Genomic DNA, 19,923 nt, shown 5'->3' on the forward strand with positions numbered 1-19,923 from the left:
CAAAACCTAGATAAAACTCTCCAAAGACGTATATCTGATATGCTGGACACTGGCAGTTGATCGTTTGTCCTGGGACTGTCTGAGCTTCTCCCTGTACAGACAGATACTAACACACATACATAGAGAACTTATCTAAAATTCAAGGCTTTCTAGCACTGGCGAGTGTCTTATCATTACGATTGGATACACACACATAATATGTGGACATTAATCTTGAGGAAAAGAAATACAGCACACATAAGGTTACACATTTCACTCTTGCTATAACTTGATTAATAGTCAAACAAGAAATCATGTAATAAAATAATTAATATCAGTATGAAGGATATGGCAAATCGGCATCCACTCCTTCAATACTGTTGCTCCACACGATTAAAACATCTTACACGAGTTACTGGCACACAAGTGTTGAGAATTACCCTCTCTCTCTTTCTCTGGTGGGACAAATTCGAATCATGTCTTTAGACAAGAAATAACACCTGACAAATATACCGTACATCTGAATCAAGAAGCATGTTCTTTGTAATAACATCAGATACACAGAATTCATACAGTAATCTTGTGACACACCCAGCAGCTTTAGTTTCAAACAAAGGGTGCTTTAAAATATTTTATTGACAAAAAAAAATAAAATACATTGAATACTATAGTTGAAAATACAACATTTTAAATATGCAGTGGTCTAACATTCGAGTATCTGAAATAAAGATAATCATACTGCAATAGAAAATACAATTATTGTGTATAATACGGTAATTTATGTCAAGTGTTGTTACAGTGATTTTTCTGAATTCGGGAGGTTTGACATCAGTTCCTTCAGTAATCTGAAGACAGTTTGGACTCGGCATGTCATGTCAAACCTTTGGGAGGTTTACGTCAACGAACAATCATCCCAAAGCTGACTAGACTCCTACTTGGACTCTTTTTCTTGATCCAGGAGAGCGGATTTGATTCCCAGCTTCTGAAGTTCCTCCACCAGATCTCCGCTCTGATGCATCTGAAGAAGAATATCGCAGCCGCCTACAAACTCCCCGTTGAAGAACACTTGTGGAATCGTCGGCCAGTTGGACAAAGTCTTGATTCCTTTTAGGGAAAATTAAAGTCACATGTCAGTGGTGTTATTTAACATGACTGTTTCCTTCTCTTTTTAATTCCACTTAAGCACGTCAGAGTCTAGGCTATACTGTTTGGAAACTAACCTCAGTCATGCAGGGTTAACACCTCTTTCTTTCTGCTGCACAGGACTGATAAAGGCAATCAGAGCCGGCAGGACTGGACAGCTGGTGCCGTTAACCTACTACTGCTGTTCTGACCAAACTAACACATTTCAAAGTTACACTGAGTCTCACTCTACGTATAGAAACTGTGGAAGGCCATTTCTGCTACAGTTAAGTTAAAAATCAGTAAATCAGAAACATCTCATAGTAACGAGAACATCTTTAATAATAATAATGAGAAACATTCTCATAAACTTAGTTTCTCAATTGTAACAATTCAATTGTAGGTCAATATTATGAGGAAAAAATATCAAGAGAAACTGTCAATTTATTGCCTTATTGATATCTTGCAATAATGGGAAACTTGCTTATTATAATGACTTTACATCTCAAAAATCAGAAACTTACTCATAATAACGGTTTCAAATTATTGTTAAATTATCGTTCAGTCATTACTATGATAAAACTTGTAATAATAACAAAACAGTATTACAATTAATAACTCAAAATTCTATGTTTCATTTTCTCATAACAATTACTAAAGGATATTATTTCTCGCAATATTATTATTTACAATTTGCATATTATAGCAAAAATTTACATATTATTATTAAAAAAACTCTTTATTCCTTATAAAGAGAAAGTTTCTGATTATCTATTTAGTCACCTTTATGAGATATTAATGAGAAACTAAGCTGTCCTTTTACAAAAGTATAGTTACAATGAGAAACATTGTGTGTGTGTGTGTGTGTGTGTGTGTGTACTGTATACACACACACACACACACACACACACACAGGTGTGGAGAAAGTTACTTTTAAAAGTAATGCATTACAATATTGCCTTACTCCATAAAAAAGTAAGTATTTAGATTACTTATTTACTTTTTATGGAAAGTAATGCCTTATGTTACTTTTACATTACTTTTTAAATCTGGATAGGGCTTGCTTTTTTGTTTTTAAAATAACATTTTTTGCCAAATTTAAAAGCCCTTTCACGCCAAAAGTAAAATGAATACACCTCTGGCTGAAGGGCAAGTAAATTTACATCCGTATAGTAGAATGCAGAAGAAGAAATTAAAACACACCTCAGCAATAATAATAATAATAATAATAATAATAACAATAATAATAATAATAATAATAATAAGACATGTTTGTCTAGAGTAATTTTTCTTCTTTGTATGGTTGAACTAGATCATCGAAGGTCAGAAGCAAAGACATTGGTTTATAGAAAGGGATTAAATGCATACAAGATATTTGTGTTGTTTTACATTTAATCATGGCCGGCTTACATCATATTCTGAATTGCATTATTTTTTATTGATTTTGAGGAATACTGAATCCGTGTTTATATTTTATTTTTTTGTGAGTGAGATGAATTAATGGATATTAATATTTATTTTAGAACTACAGTAACCGATTTCTACCAACATGGGGACAGGAGAGCTGTCAATCAATAAATAGTAACTTGCTACTTATTTTAAAAAGTTACTTGAAAAAGGTAATCTGATTACGTAACTAGCATTAATGTAATGCATTACCCCCAACAGTGTGTGTGTGTGTGTGTATATACAACTTTTAACTCATAATTGTTAGTTTTGCCGTTTTTTTTTCTTTTTCCTATAGGTTACAACATTATGAGAATTATGACAAAGGTTATCGTCATTATGAGATACTGTCATTCAAACCAGTATACAACTCCAGTTGGGTAAAAACTCAAAACCCTTCATGACACCATCACCAGGCACTGACCTTCTCTGATATCCTGATCATCCAGCACGTTATAAGCAGCATATCTGTCGACCCCGTGCATTCTCAGGATCTGGACGACGGCGTTGCTGAAGCCGCACATGGGCTGCGCAGGGGTCCCTTTAATGAAGACCACCACTTTGTCCTTCTTCACCATCTCCTCCAGGGTCTTCTGGGCCGCTGAAGAGGAGCACATGAGGCGAGCCCTACCAGACAGCAGCTCTACGTTATTCTGCGCGGTTCTGTACGCGCCCGATCGAAGACACCGTGCTGCCATTATCATAATGCTGTTCATAGTGCAAGTCTGAAAGGTTTGGTAGAGATTAAAACAGGTTTAAATACGTTTGACACTTCTCTTAACAAGCGCCACACAGCCCGCCGAAGTAACTCTCTGGACACAAGTTCCGCCCCTTCGAGTATAAACACTGAAGGATGGAAACTATTGGGTCTCGTTTTTGTCCTCCTCTCTGATTGGTTAAATACTCAGTCAGTCATGATTCTTACACCAGTTACTGTTTATATTGATCTCTAGCAGAGTAGAATATTTTATAAAATGTGTTACATTTATCGCCACTGTAATATAGAAACGTTTGTTGCTTTTTTTTTAAAGATGTAACAAAGAGTACAGAAAAACTCTTTGGAAGTAATTAGTGAAGGTTTTTTCTTCCGGTACATGCTCCTCCGACTCATTTCCGCGAATCGGTTCTTTCACACATTTTATTTCTAAAGATCCGGTTCAAATAAAAGACTCAGTGATTCCTCCTTTTTTTTAAGTTCATCATGTTTCATTGAGTCAGCTCATTAAATACATTATATTTAGCATTTCCAACATTAGTAAAAAAATTAAACTAGGATTTAGTCCGATTCGTGGACGAATCATTGACACCGTTTTATTGAAACGGTTCAACTGAATCCGTTTTTGAATCAAGACGAATGATTCATTCCCGAAACTCTGTTTAAGTGAATGTTTGGATTGGTGAAATCCTTGTGTATTTTGTTACAATTTGTAAGAGGTAAGGCACGTTTAACTACCCGATAATAACAGCGCAGTCTCGAAGCAGTGGCTGGAGACTCAATGAGGCTGCACAGATAAAACCGAAGGAGCAAAAGTCGTGACTTCTCTAGACCTTGAAGTATTACGTGCGATATTCTTTCAACAAGTCATGACCTGTTTCCACGGAGGTGATGGTTTGTTATGTACCGTTACCAATCTCAAAACAGGCAGAGTAAAGCAGTGGCAGTCAGATGTTGTCTGGCAGGAGAAGTGCTCCTTTCAGATACTTTGAATTGCCATAATTAAACTGTGTGTTTTAAACTGAGAAAAGAACGGGGAAACCCCATCTCTGGTCAGTTCAGACTAACATGTTTTCTCTCTCTATTCGTCCCTCCTCACCCCTATCTGTAGTTTTTTCCGGATTCAGTTGGAAGCTTGACTCCACCGTTGCTCACCAGGAGCTCAATAGTGTGTGTGCGTGTGTTACTCTTGACTGATTGCACAATAGAGAGCTTAACTGGAAGATACCATCACTGAATCATCAATAAACTGACTTTAGCTGGAAAAACGACTCTTTGTTATTGTCCTCTTGCATTTTTGACAAACTATTTTCCTGTTTGACACTGTAAAGCTGCTTTGACACAATCAGTGATGTATATATTGCTAATCAAATAAAGGTGACTTGACTTGATACAGGATTCAGACATTTCTGAGGTATCTACATTTAGCCAATGCATTTAATTTAGTTACCAGGGGAAAGTGTGTTACTTAAGTAAAACCAGAACATGGTTATCATCATTGTGGTTTATTATTAGGCTGTGTTTTGCAAAAGAAGTGACTTTGTACAAAAGGTACTGCAGGACTCACGACCAGACAAGAGTGAATTATATATATATATATATATATATATATATATATATATATATATATATATATATATATATATATATATATATATTATCATTTCATGTAAAGGAAAAGTAATAGAAATGTAAAGTGTGAATGTAGAAACTTCTGTAGAAACAGAAGACAAACGTCCTCATTTATTTAACTCTACATGTCTCTTAAAATGAAAGTGAACATGCTTATATATTCTCACCTGCGCTAAACCTGTTATATTGTTCTGAAATGACAGCATGTTACTTACACACTGTAATGTCAGGTAAAGCACACATTGTGTAATGGTGATGAAAGAGATGCATTGTTCTTGTGAGTGATTGATTTTGTGAGTTACTCTGGGCTAAATCATTTTCCCATTCCAAGATTAAACAGGTCACAGGAAGCCTCGAGAAGTTCCCATCCACCTTCAGTCTGCTGTCATTACCTTGTGGCAGAGGCTATTCAGGTCGTAGTTCTCCAGCATCACCTGGAGAGGACATTTTTGATATCAAAAGGCAAAAGGTCATCTCAAAATTTCAAGTACTGCAGTACAGCCATAAAGACTCTGCTTAGCTGGGCACAGAAAAGCATGGCAAAGTAAGTGAATTCAATTTACTGAGCCACAATAAATCAAAATTCAAAAATTTACGTAATGAACTTACATTAATGTAGTTTTTAACCTTTTTTTGTCTGTGGAAGACAAAATTAGACAGTTTACAGAATGTCCTGATTGCTCTTTTACATGAAATTTCAATTGGAGACTTAAGCTTCAAAAAGATGCAAAAGCACAACAAAAGTGTCATAGAAGTGATTGATATGACTCGTGTTTGATATTTTTACAAAGCTACACTGTAAAAAAAAATATATATATACAGTACACCTTCTCATTCAAAGAGTTTTCTTTATTTTCATGACTATGACCTGAACCCAGTCGAGATGGTTTAGGGGTGAGCTGGACCGCAGACAGAAGGCAAAAGGGCCAACAAGTGCTAAGCATCTCTCGGGGAACTCCTTCAAGGCTGTTAGAAGACCATTTCAGGTGACTACCTCTTGAAGCTCATCAAGAGAAAGCCAAGAGTGTGCAAAGCAGTAATCAAAGCAAAAGAAGAACCTAGAATATGACATATTTTCAGTTGTTTCACACTTTTTTGTTATGTCTATTATTCCATATATAATTCCACGTGTTCATTCAACTAAACATTTTGTTGTCACTGTCTCAACTAGTTTGGAAGTTGACTGTAATAGAGTATTTGCCCACTTAACTTAAAAAAACAAGTGAATCCACTTAATAACAATATCACTTATTACTAGATCTTATTGTGAAGACTGTTGCTGACAATCGTTTGCTTACAATCGTTAGCAATCTTGGTGACTTTCAATTCACAATTTTTGGAAATATACTCAATCTACAAATTTGGTAAGTAAATATTTGTATTTATTGATTTAATATGTGTAAAATTACGTATTGTTGTCTAAGAAGAGTATGTATATACACACTGAACAAAGTTATATATGCAACACTTTTGTTTTTGCCCCCTTTTTTCATGAGCTGAACTCAAAGATCTAAGACTTTTTCTATGTACACAAAAGGCCTATTTCTGTCAATTTTTTTTTCACAAATATGTTTAAATATGTGTTAGTGAGCACTTCTCCTTTGCCGAAATAATCCATCCACCTCACAGGTGTGGCATATCAAGATGCTGATTAGACAGCATGATTATTGCACAGGTGTGCCTTAGGCTGGCCACAATAAAAGGCCACTCTAAGGGTCCTTTCACATCTCTAGTTTGATTCATTTGGTCCGAACCAAGGGCAAACAATTAGACATTGTACAATGTCCTTTGGCCTATACCACGATAGTAGCTGAACAAATTCAGAGTTACGATTTGACAAAACCAAACCTCTCCAATCAGGTTTTGTTGGAACCATGATGCTGTTCATCAACTTTCATCAACTCAGGCTTTGATCCTTTGAATTTGTGGAGCATGTGCACATGAATGTGTGACATCACTGGCAAGCACACACAGGGTTGCCAGATTGCACAAATTAAAACACTGGACAGAAAGCGTATCCTTAAAGGAGAAAAGCTCTGTTTTGGGGCTTAAAGCTCTTAAAAAAAAGCTTAGAAGAGCAAGGATAATTTTTTATATAATCCGATTGGATTTGTTTAAAAGAAGAAAGTCATACACACATATGATGGCATGAGGGTGAGTAAAACATGCATTTTTGGGTTAACTAACCCTTTACTCTGGAACATGCAGTGCAACCGACTATTATTTAAAAGGAATACCTCTTTATACCAATATATTTTCAGATCATTATTAAAATAGTGGGATTAGAAAGTTAATATATATATGTTGCACTGGTTTGTCACATTTTATGAAATTCAGAAATCATGTAGAATACCAGTAAAGAAAATAACATGCAACATTTTCCCCCTGTCCGGGGGTGTATTTTCCTCTTATTTCTTTGTGTTCAGCAGAACAAATATATATGTATGTGTATATATATTAAGTGATGGGCCTTTATCGGCGTTAACGTGCTGCGTTAACGTGAGACTCTTATCAGGCGATAAAAAAAAATATATATATCACCGTTAATCTATTCTCATAGTTGGGGTGAGAGCTGGGTCTATACTAAGCAAGCTATGATGACTTTCACCTTGATATTTTATATAACTGACTCTAAAGAAAACTGGTATAACTAGACCAGTTGGGGTTGCCAGTGGGGGGACTAGTTCACCACAGATGTCCGGTAAGAGACATAAAGATGCAGGTTAAGTCTTTGATGCATTTATTTTCTTCACAACAATTCACAAATGTTGCAGACATAACATTGGTGTTTCCATCTGGGTGTGGTCTTTAACAAAAGATATAACAACAAATTAGTATAAACAAATCAATAAAGTAGGTAAATTCATACAAAGAAGGTAGCAATATACACTTAAATGAACAACCTACATAAGAATGTGTGATGACAACCAGTAATTGCATTTAAAATACCTTAAACAATGAATATCAACTAAAATTCAGAAGGGTCAAAGCTATCAAAAGCTGAAGTACATAAATAAACTTACTTGGTTCATCTAACATACGCACACAACGCCAACACTTGAGAAAGCCTCGAGTACATTTGCTTTCACCTACTCATGCAGGCTATTACTACCAAACACTAATCATTGCCACCTGCTGGAAATTGGCGGAGCATAGGGTCTTTACGTTGCTGCTACATCACATTCAAACACTGGCTGATCACCAGAAAAACTTAAAAATAAAAGCTTGTTTACAGCGGGCCTTTTTAACAGCCACCCCCAGATTTCTAAAGAATGTGGAAATCTGTACATTATAAAAAGGCAAGTCAATTTCAATCTGGTATCGCAGGTAGCTGTACAACCTTTGCCACAGGTCGCACATAAGACTTGTCCTTAACTTTCACTTCAAAAGTCCTGATTCTATTGTCAAACCCCGGGAATACTTGAGAGATCTGACCAATGGGCCATAGGGCCCTGGGAAATTGAGGGTCCACAATCATAACAGTAGTTCCCACCTTGATATCGGGTGACTCTCGCTGCGAGTCTGAAGACCAGGCAAATAGAACTTGATAAACCGCTTCCAAAAGTGATCTGCTATAATTTGGCTATGGCGCCAACGACGTCGACTCAACAGTTCACTTTGGGGGTACATCACTTGAGGAAGGGACGAATCAGGCCGCCCCATAAGAAGCGAATTAGGAGTAATAGGATCTGGATCAGAGGCATTGGATGATGTATAACCCAGGGGTTTAGAATTTAGAATCCCTTCAATCTCGATGAGCACAGTTTGAAGGGTTTCCTCTGGTATTGGTTGAGTTCCCAGAGTGACCTGTAGAGCCTGTTTCAGGGAACGAATTTCCCTTTCCCAACACCCACCGAAATGTGGGGCATGAGGCGGGTTGAATCGAAAGATAATTTGCTGACTGGCAAGTTGTTCCTGAAGCTCCGGAACTAGTTCAGCATATGTCTGATGCAACTCCCTTTCCCCTCCTTTAAAATTAGTACCTTGATCACATAAAACCTCAAAAGGTTTCCCACGTCTGGCTATAAATCGTCTGAGGGCCATCAGGAAGGAGTCAGTGTCAATTCTTGGGAGAAGATCAATATACACAGCATGTGTAGTCATGCACTTGAATAGAATACCCCAGCGCTTCTCACTTTTACGTCCAATCTTTATGGAATATGGCCCGAAACAGTCAATGCCAGTCGAATAGAAGGCAGGTTTAAATAGACGTAGTCTGGCAGGAAGTAGGTCTGCCATCCTGGGTATCTGTGGGGTTTTGTGAAACTTCTGACACACTGGACAATCTTTGCGCTGATAACGTTGAATTGCTTCCCTACCCTGAAGAATACAGTATTTCCTACGCATCTCCGCCAGTATTCTCTCAGGACCTGGGTGGAATAGCTTCGTGTCATATTCCTTAATGAGAAGGGTAGTGACTGGATGCCGGGGATCAAGGATAATAGGATGCATCGACTCGGGCTCAATCTCTTCACAGCGGTGAAGACGACCTCCTATCCTTAGGAGTTTGCTTGGAGTGTCAAGTTCGGGGGCGAGGCAAAGCAGTCGACTGTTGGTCTGTAGTGGTTTCCCTGCCGTAAGCTGTGCCATCTCAGAAGGAAAGCTTTCCCCTTGAGCTTGCTGAAGGATAGCCATTTCAGCCTGTTGAAAGTCCTCAGCTGATACATTGATCCCATATTCCCCAAGAGATTCTACTGTTGCAGTCAATAAATCTTGGAAGGTCAGAAATTGGCTTGGATCAGGGATAGACAAACGAAGTACAGTATTAGTCAGACCACAGAATGTAGAGTTTCTCAATTCATCACCAGTTATGGAACAGGATGGCGGTGGAACCGGCCACTGATCAGATGGGAGTTGAAGGTATGTTGGTCCCGTATTCCAACGGCTTTGTGGTCCAAGTTCTGCCAGCCTTTTACCTCGAGTGATGTCATCAGCAGGGTTACTTTCTGAATGCACATAGCGCCATTCCCAGCAGCTGGTAAGGTCCTGAATCTCTGTTATTTATGTACCAACGAAAACCTTGAATTGGCAGGATTCAGATTTAATCCAGGTCAAAATTGTGGTGGAATCAGACCAAAGAAAAACTTGATGAATGGGCAAAGTCAATTCATTTTGCAGGACCTTTGCTAACTGGGCCCCTGTCAGGGCTGCACATAGCTCTAAACGAGGTATTGACAGACGTTTCTTAGGAGCCACTCTTGATCTGGCCACTATGAAGGTGATCTCCACTTCTCCCTTTTGATCTACTGTTCGAAGATAGGCAACAGATCCATAGGCACTCTCGGATGCGTCACAAAAGATATGGATCTCACGCTGGCTTGAAACATCATCCTTTGGTGCACTGCAATAGCATATGGGTAAGACTTTCTTTTGTAGACCACAGAGCTCTCATGCCCATCTGTTCCACTCATTGACTAAGTTCTCAGGTAGTTTAGGATCATCCCAGTCCCTCTTCTTTTCCCATAATCGCTGTACTATTACCTTTGCTCGTGTGGTATATGGGATAATGTAGCCGAGAGGATCATATTGGCTAGCAAGCACTTTATAGATGTTGCGCATGGTAACCTCTTGGCACTCTACAGCACGGAGCTTATAGGACAAGGTATCAGTTTCACAGTTCCACTGAAGTCCAAGCACTGATTCATGGTTGATGGCATTACCCTTTGCAATACATTGCTCAGCACTGTCAGATCTGGATGCCACTGGTAGATGACTAATGGTTGAGGGTGTATTGCTGGCCCATTGCCTGAGTTTGAATCCTCACCCTGCTAAAACACTTTGCAGCTGGTCTACCATGAGCCTTGCTTCATCTACGGAAGGACATCCAGTTGCCAGAGTCTTTCAACTTGTTCATGCAACATAGCAGAGGGTGACCAACTTGTTGTGAACAGACACTGTTGCTCTCTAAGAAGATGCTTTAATGCTTGAACTGGTCCTTGCATTGTCCATCCAAGGAGAGTTCTAATTGCAGCAGGACCCCCTGGTGGACCTAAGCGAACTGGCTCAACTGGGGTAATTAAATGAGGGCAGTCAGATCCGATGAGCAAAACTGGATGAGCAGCTTTAATTTCTTGGAGGGGAAGTCCTTTAAGATGACGGTACCTTTTCCGTAAAGCCTTGACAGGATAACAGTGCACTCCAAGCCCCAACTCCGCTGCAGTGAATGCTCCATTGATCCGATACATCTTGTTTGGCTGGCAGGCTGGTGAAATGTTAAAGGAAACAGCCGCCCCATGCAGGACCTTTAATTCTTGTCTGACAGTACGCAGGGGCAAGTCCTCTGGCTTACCTTCCAGTTTCACCCGGGTTGCTGCAGTATTTAACAAGATGGTTCTTTCGGAGCCATCATCCAGAATGGCATAAGAGGTCATCGATCGATCTCCATTTCTTAGAATCACTTTACATATCTTCAACAGTACCTTACGACTTCCTGGGGGCTTGTCAATGAATAACACCTCATTTGCAGCCTCCCCCAAGACAGGGCTAGTAGATGGATCTTCTCCTTCCACTACTTTCTCCTTGTTCCATATATTAACATCATGAAGAACAAGCAAGTGACGACCATTGCATGTTTTGCAGCGCATTTTAAGGTTACACTCTGATGATCTATGGCCCCGTCCACAGCACCAGCATCGATTGTGCCCCTTAATCCAATTCTGCCTCTGAGACTTGGAAAGTTGAGAGAAATTTACACAGTTATTCAAAGTGTGTTTGTTGTTATCACAATAAGGGCAGTAAGATTTCCTCATGGTGATCTTAGCAGTGACAGCTGAGGAATGTGGTGGTGATGAAGGGTATTTCTCTGTGCTAAGCAGAACCTCTGTGCCCTTGTTGAATGATGTCAACCTCCTTGACCTATCCCTGGGCAAACTGGTTGAGTATCCTCTGCCCGAACGGCTTACATACCTTGTGGAATCTTCTTGCACTTGGATTTCATATTCGAACCACTCTGCTAAGTTAAGGAGGGTTGGAATCTTCACATCTAATGGATAAATAAATCTTCTGAAACTGCTACGCAGATCATGTGGCAACTTACTCAGAAGTCTGGAGACATGCGAGCCACATCTTAATTCCATCATGCCAGGCTTACCTAGTTGTTTCAGCATTCCCACCAAGGATCTCACCCTCAGAGCATACATTCGAAAAGTTTTAATATCTCCAGTGCTGATGCTGGGCCCATCCATCAATTCCACTATGCGCTGTAATGCTAACTGATGTGGCTGGCCATACTGTTTATTGAGAGCATCCATAGTGTTGGTATAAGGATGACGTGAACTACTGTAAGATTCAGCAATTAACTGAGCCTCTTCAACCTTGAGATGTTCTAGCAGGATATGAAATTTAAAGCGTTCTATAGCATCAGCTGGTAGAATGTTTTCTAAAGCAATCTTAAGCCGTGTAAACTCTCTGGGGTTTGGGTAAATCAGGTCAGGAATTGTAGGAGTAGGGCCACGATATACTCTTTCCTGGTCAGTAGTTGGACTCAGAGAGTGGTGGTGCCGTCTCTTGCTCCTAGAAGACAAGCTGTGCCATCTGGAAGAAGATTGTGGAGATCCAGAGCGAACATAACTTCTTACATTCTCGGCTTGAGTTCCTCCACTCTTTCTCCGACAAATTTGTCTAACAATTGCTGGACTGATATTAACATTCTTCTTCCTGGATGAGCTCAGGGACAGATTTCTCATGCCCTCAACAGAAGAGGACAAACTTTCTTGACTGCTAGAACCCCCATAGCTCTCCACACTTTCTGCTGAACTACTATCTTGCGATGCATTGTAAGAGGCTTGGGCATTGTTTGAATTTGCTACAGGTTCAGCTACTCTTGGCTGTCTTGGGGCTGGAACTGGTTTAGGGCGGTCTTGGGCTTCGGACTGACAAGGTACAGAAAAGGTAGACAATGCCTGAGGAGGCTGTGACTGATTCTGCCAACTTAACAATTGTTTCACCTCCGCTTGTAGCTGAGACATCTGAGATGTAAACTTGGCGTTGGCCTGCTTAAGATCATCTCTTTCCTCCTTCAGCTGCTGAGCTGTAGTAATCAGGCCACTTTGTTGTCTCCTTAAATCAGCATTTTCTTCTCTCAAGGTTTCAACCTGCTGATCCCATCGATCTGCTACATACCACTGTTGAGGACTGTGATAGTCACTGTGATGTGCTGCTACATGTGGGGTGTCCATCCTGACATCCTCCTCAGGTGACACAGCACAGGGGGTTTCATGGGAATAGCTAGGTGGTGATAAGGATCTTTGTAGATTGTAGCCAGTCAAGTCATAATCCTGCAAGTGCGCAGGCAGAGATGATTGTCTCCTGGGCCGCTCAACAGGAACATCATCTGATGGATGCATCTCCATAACTGTGGAAAACTCTACCTCCGGCTCGAAGGACCATAAAGAAAACTGGTATAACTAGACCAGTTGGGGTTGCCAGTGGGGGGACTAGTTCACCACAGATGTCCGGTAAGAGACATAAAGATGCAGGTTAAGTCTTTGATGCATTTATTTTCTTCACAACAATTCACAAATGTTGAAGACATTACATTGGTGTTTCCATCTGGGTGTGGTCTTTAACAAAAGATATAACAACAAATTAGTATAAACAAATCAATAAAGTAGGTAAATTCATACAAAGAAGGTAGCAATATACACTACATTAGAATGTGTGATGACAACCAGTAATTGCATTTAAAGTACCTTAAACAATGAATATCAACTAAAATTCAGAAGGGTCACAGCTATCAAAAGCTGAAGTACATAAATAAACTTACTTGGTTCATCTAACATACGCACACAACACCAACACTTGAGAAAGCCTCGAGTACATTTGCTTTCACCTACTCGTGCAGGCTATTTCTACCAAACACTAACACTTGTTTACAGCGGGCCTTTTTAACAGACTCGCTGAGGACAGCCTAAATAGATGCTCAGGACAGTTGACGGGCCACTGCTGTGCATCGTCACGAAAGCTTATCTTTTTCACGTCTTTTTAAGCCGTACCGCTTGTCGATTTAAACATTAAAGCATCCAAACACAAGACGCGAAAAGGCTGGTCACTCGCGCTGTGTTCGGTGGGGAGAGAGAGAGCCGCTTATCACGGACAGCGACACTGAACCGAGCTCTCTTCCGCGAAGTTCACCTCGAAGTTCCTCCTGCACCCGAACGAACAAATGCAAATCGCAGTTTGAACAAACAAAAAGATGTGAAAGAGCCCAATTCAGTACTAGCGGTATTCTGGTGTTCAGGACTCACGTAAAGAAAGGCATCTCAAAACACTTGAATATTGAATATGTCAAAATATACACCTTGGAAATTATGCTCGAAAAAACTGTCAGTTATTTCTTAAGTGAAAGTAAACAGTTAAGGAAAAAATGAGATGTGTATTATATTGGATGCGTTCATCGTCTCTTAAAGTGACCGCGCCTAATTTAGCTACTGGCTGCTGTAATGTTAATCCAAGAAAATGAAAATCACTCAGTGCTCTTGACTGAATTACTAAATTTTAAAAGAAAACCAAAAATTATTCAGACACCAGATATATTTTTAATATATATATATATATATATATATATATATATATATATATATATATATATATATATATATATATATATATATATAGCAAAACTGTAATAATGTGAGAAATGTTGAAGGTGTCTGAATAAATGTAGGTTTGATTGTATATTTCATTTTTACATTGAAGACTATCCAGTGCTATTTTACATTTAATTATTTGGTTTCTGTACCTTGACACCTACAAACTTGAAAAAAAAAAAAAAAAAAACGTAAACATTGTGCAAATAGCACAAATAAATACAAATGAACCAACATACAAATTAAACAATTTCAAACAGGGCCCACTGGTACAACCTTCACCAGGGCCCCGCTGACCCTAGCTACGGCCCTGATCACGCCTGTTTCACACATACAGCTACAGCCCTGCTCACGCCTGTTTCACACATACTCCGTCTGCAGTGTGTATGCAGTCCGTTTGCGTTACGTATGTTCTAATGCACCATCTAGCTTGATAAACCCCTTCTCAAAGACTTACTGTTTGTCAGTTTTATTTGGGTAACACATATTCTGAATGCCGTCGGCAGAACTGAATGAGCCATTTTAATCTAGATTAATCTAGATTCATTTCAAGATCACAGTGAGATTAATCTAGATTAAAAAAAATCTTATATATATATATATATATATATATATATATATATATACGTTTTTAAAAGTATAATACAGGAAGTTATTTTGAATGTTTGTAACATTTTTCTAAATATCTTCTACTTGAGGGTGAATGAAAATCTTAATTTATTGGTAGCTGTCCGTTTAACAAAACAAACACCTTTAATACAACTTTAAATGTAAAAACACATGAGCGGGCCCAGAATTTTACTGCAGAACATATAGTGCATATAGGAACATATTCCTTCCCAAGGAATAACCAACATTGCTCTCATTGGACATCCTTTTATCACTGACATCTCCCACATCCCAAAGGTTTTTGGACTCCTAATGGGTCTGTATGCAGTGGACATCCACCGCCTCAAGCGCATGAAATACACCATTGAGGCTCTGCAAAAACTTGTGAAGAACAGCTGCTCCCACCATGTGCTCGGCGCAGCGGCAGGAATTGTAGGTGAAGGGGAGTGAATGTACATCGCTCTCTCCACCCTCAACACAACGACCGAGGTGTCCTTGAGCAAGGTACCGAACCCGCAACTGCACCCTGGGAGCCGCAACATAAATGGTTGTCCACTGCTCCGGGTATGTGTTCGCGGTGTACGCGTGTTCACGGTGTGTGTGTGTGTGCACTTTGGATGGGTTAAATGCAGGGCACCAATTCCGAGTATTGGTCACCATACTTAGCTATAAACAGCATGCTCTTTCATAAAAAGTGGTTTTTTTTTTAATGAACTTTAGATTATTTTGAGCCTTTCGCTACATTTTAGAATGCACATTAAAGTTTTATGACTTGGAATATGCATGTTATCATGAAAACAAATGTTGTTTCACGTCTCACTTTCCTATACAGTAATGTACACATTTTCTTTCAAATTGACAAGTGCTTTTGCTTTCCTTTTTCTGTTTTGTTATTTTATGACCACTAAATAGCATTAAGATGGGGGAGAGTTTGGAAACTTTCAAGATCTTTCTGAAGTTGACACTTATGTGTGGTCATGTTGTACTATGAAATTTAGAATCTGACGGTTCAGATGTTTGTGCTTCCATGTGCATTCTGTTCATATTTTATTATACAGAAGTACAGTTCACTCATTTTTTGTTATTAAATGTGATTGTTTTTGCCTTATACATATACTGTAATATCTTGGTTTCTCATTTTGACCAATTACTTGCACTATGGTTGGGGGAGTGCATGTAAAGGGTCGATATGCATTGTTTAACCTTTTGATTTTCATATTGCGGTATGGAATAAATAATAATCCCTGTGGTTTTGATCTGAGGAATGGAAGTGTTGGTTCAGATCTTTAAGTGTGTTTATTATTATTATTATTATATTTTTTTTTAATTGTCAGCATATTGCTTGTTCAATTTAAATGTGAATGAATGTGTTGCCTCTATCATTAAATAAATGAAATTTATATATATAAAAAAAAATCACAGTTGACACAACATGATTTAAATTTACTGGAAATAATAGTCCCAAGTCAATTTAAACAAAATTGTTAGCTGAACTAATTCCACTCTAATGGGAAGTTGTTTCAACAAGAAATGCGTTGTCAAGATAACTTAACATTTTTTGGCAGCAGGTAACAAATTATTTTTAGTTGACTCCTCAAATAATGTTTTACAGTGTAAATGAAGATCATGAAAAGTGAGTTGAACTCAGGAACAGAATCAGTATGATCTCTCATGTAAGGTGGATGTCTTAGTTGGATGTTGAGATGTTCAGTAAATATAACACATTTTGGTCTGTTAGCTATCAGAAACCTTTGCATGGGCCACTTTTATGATATTTGTATAGTATTTTTATTATTATTATTATTATTATTATTTATTTATTTTTTTGTCTCTGTTCAATTTAATTTCATGGAAAACAAAAATTGACTTCCACAGAAGCACGACCATGATTTTGGTTTGGAACAAACTGTTTTAGGGTAATCTCTGAATTCCATGATTAATTTCGCCTTTTACTTTACCTTCAGATATGGGGAAGAAATTCATGATTTTGGTATAAGCTGTAGGAGTGGATTGGCATTTCTTGGCTCTGGTTAAATTCTTCTGCCCTCAGTTTGTGAACATGGGGAAAGCTTTGTCTTCTGAGCCCAGACTAAATATGGAGACAGCCTACACAGCAGCAAATGAGTGGCTGGGGATTCCTCCACTGCTGGATCCAGATGGTAACACACAAACAAACCATTCACTTTCTTTGAAGAATAGATGTGTATTGTTTGTGCCTTCTAGGGGAATGCACTTAATTGCTGTATGACCTGCTTTCACACTTCAGAAATAAACATGTAATGAAAACACATGAGTTCTGCAGTAAAATTCTGGGCCCGCTCATTTCTTTATTTCTGAAGACATTTACCAGTCATATTTCCTGAGAATCTGATGGCAAATTGTTGTGTTGCTTTTTAGCTTTGTAACCGTGATAACAAAAAAAAAGGCAGAATTGAGTTAGGCTGGAATTCATAATCGAGTGACACTGGACCCCAGCTATAACATTAAGCATTTATGAATGATAATTTGATGTTTTGTTTATTTATTTATTATTTATTTTTGTACACTAGATCTTGCAGTGCATTAACCAGATGAGCAGTCTGTCATCACTTATGTAGCCCGGTTTCTTGAATGTTGTCCAGGCCATAATGAGGTGGGGATATATTTATTTCTTGAAAATGAACACACACACACACAGACAATTTCAAAAGGACAGTGCATCAACAGATTCTTCTCTAGGCACACCAAATTTCATTGAAAGATGAGGCAGATGTGGACTGATTCAGTTAGGTGCGTGTTATATATAATATCTCTGCTGAAGCTTTGAGAGGACTTCATAACTCTTCTGAGACCAGCCAAGATGAACAAACCTACTATACTGGAGACCAAGAGCTCAGCTCAGAGTCAGAGTCTGCCTGTCCTTCAGACAACCCTGTGAGTTTAGCTGCTCTGTCTGAACATTTCGTCACCATGAAGAGTTCCAGCTGGTCAAATGGGCAATCCCTGTCAGAATCCACTTGGAGGCAGTGTTGTGACTCTTTAGCATGGAAGAAAGGCTCGATGGGAAGCCTGGAGGACATTGGTAACTTTTCAGAGGTTTCAAAACATGCTGTTTATGTTATGTAAGTGCTGGGATCAGATGAAGAGGACAGATATAACTACATATAAGTGCTGAAACATGAAAATAAACTACAGTCAAATGTCGGCCTTGAATTAAATACAATTATGGATGCAAAGGGAATAGAGTTTGCCAGTAATTTTTTTGTGAGACAAAGAGGCAGTTAAAGCACACAAATGTATTGATTAGGTCAGGTGATGATAAAAGTGCAGACATCCATGTGTCCCAAAGGGACTGTGCATTAGAACTCTCACATACTCTTTGCAGATGAAACAGTCTGGTAAATATATAGCTGTATTATATAGTGATGAACATTTGGTCTTGGGCTGTTCATTTAAAACGAAGGACAGTATTTAGGGTTGAACTTTATTTTACAGTACGTGTACTAACATGTACTTATAGTGTACTTACAGTGTATTTATCTAAGAATGTTATGGTAATACAAGGTAACTACATGGGGTAGGGTTAGGTTTAGGGGTAGGTTCAGGGTTAGTACTTAGTTATTACATAGTTATTGTAATTACTATAATAAGTACATAGTATGTACATAAGGAACAGGACTGTAAAATAAAGTGCTACCGTATTTACTCAGATGCACTGAATCTGACTCACATTGATGGTGTTGATGATGCATTTGTGCCTCCAGTGGAAAAATGGTCTAGATAAGGATCAAATCGGAGAGGACCTTTTCCCCTGTGCAATGTAGGATGGTCTATCAGATAATGACTGATATGAGCAAAACAGTGTTTTGAATTGAAGAGTTTTAGATAGAATAACTGGAGAGCCGACAGTTTCACATACAAAGAGGTATGGATTATATACTACATACATGTTATTTCATTGTTTAGTTGAAAGTAGTTATGAAACAAGCTATGGTCATTGGAAATGCATGCCTCTACCTACATTTTTGCAAAGCTCCAAAAAATTTACATGCATTACACATTCAGTTTCCACGTGTAATGAACATTAGGGGCAGTAAAACAGCAACCACTTTTAGGATTTAAAATAAAATAATAATCATGGGTGCAGATTTTTGATTAATAAAGACTTATTTTTGTGCAGTTCCTTACACAATGCTTTGATATGAACTATTGCATAATATGTAAAGTACTACATTTTAATAGTTGAATGATTGCTTCTTGTGTGTTTTAGGAAGGGGGGTCTGGACCTTACTAGTTGACCTAAAGAGGTGAAAGAGCTACACGTGCTTCTGTTCCTCTGGATGATCGCCAACTGCATCCTTATGTGTCCTCACTTGGATTTTCTCAGTCTATTAAACCCTATATAGCAATATATTACACATTTTAAACCATTTTAAGATTCTTTTAGACATAATGGCTGAAAAAAATACAACATCTAGTAGCATAATTTATTGTCAAATGTGGTGTGCTCTGTGTGACTTGACAATGACACACAGAAAGTTTGGTGTCAATTTGCCAAAGCATTGCAGAGATACAGCCTCAAGTGTCATTTTGGCATCATGCCTCAAATTCGTTGCTGTGGTATGCGAAAACGGTTTTGTCTATTGACACAAAATCCAGAACTTTGTGTCAGCAAGGTCTGACGATTCCATGATTTGATTTTGGTCAATAATCAATAATATTTATTGAGTGCTGCAGAAATTAATCCTAAAACCCAGAAATGGGTTTTTATGTATATATGTATTTGCTGCTGTACCTTTAATAAATCTAGCATACACAACTGTCCTTGCATGTGCCACGAGAAACAAGGTTTAG

The 19,923-nt window shown here is 38.5% G+C and overlaps 1 protein-coding gene, 1 long non-coding RNA gene, 1 other non-coding gene and 1 pseudogene across 3 annotated transcripts; 3 read left to right on the forward strand and 1 right to left on the reverse strand.

Moving 5' to 3' along the window:
- Positions 1 to 557: 557 nt before the first annotated feature.
- LOC127938732 (glutaredoxin-related protein 5, mitochondrial) lies at positions 558 to 3,385 on the reverse strand. Its single transcript, XM_052535559.1, has 2 exons — positions 2,972 to 3,385; positions 558 to 1,083 (listed from the first exon to the last, which is right to left on the reverse strand). Exons 1-2 carry the CDS (start codon positions 3,261 to 3,263, stop codon positions 911 to 913), a joined length of 465 nt encoding a protein of 154 aa, XP_052391519.1. The 5' UTR covers positions 3,264 to 3,385; the 3' UTR covers positions 558 to 910.
- Positions 3,386 to 3,509: 124 nt separating this feature from the next.
- LOC127938733 (uncharacterized) lies at positions 3,510 to 4,530 on the forward strand. Its single transcript, XR_008148784.1, has 2 exons — positions 3,510 to 3,981; positions 4,374 to 4,530. It is a non-coding gene; the product is annotated as an uncharacterized LOC127938733 (long non-coding RNA).
- Positions 4,010 to 4,266, forward strand: LOC127939091 (small Cajal body-specific RNA 13). Its single transcript, XR_008148890.1, has one exon. It is a non-coding gene; the product is annotated as a small Cajal body-specific RNA 13 (non-coding RNA).
- A 489-nt stretch (positions 4,531 to 5,019) lies between the features above and the next one.
- Positions 5,020 to 18,354, forward strand: LOC127938193 (uncharacterized; annotated as a pseudogene).
- The last annotated feature ends 1,569 nt before the right edge of the window (positions 18,355 to 19,923 follow it).

The sequence above is a fragment of the Carassius gibelio genome, chromosome A20 (genome assembly GCF_023724105.1).
Source record: "Carassius gibelio isolate Cgi1373 ecotype wild population from Czech Republic chromosome A20, carGib1.2-hapl.c, whole genome shotgun sequence".
Classification (NCBI taxonomy): domain Eukaryota; kingdom Metazoa; phylum Chordata; class Actinopteri; order Cypriniformes; family Cyprinidae; genus Carassius; species Carassius gibelio.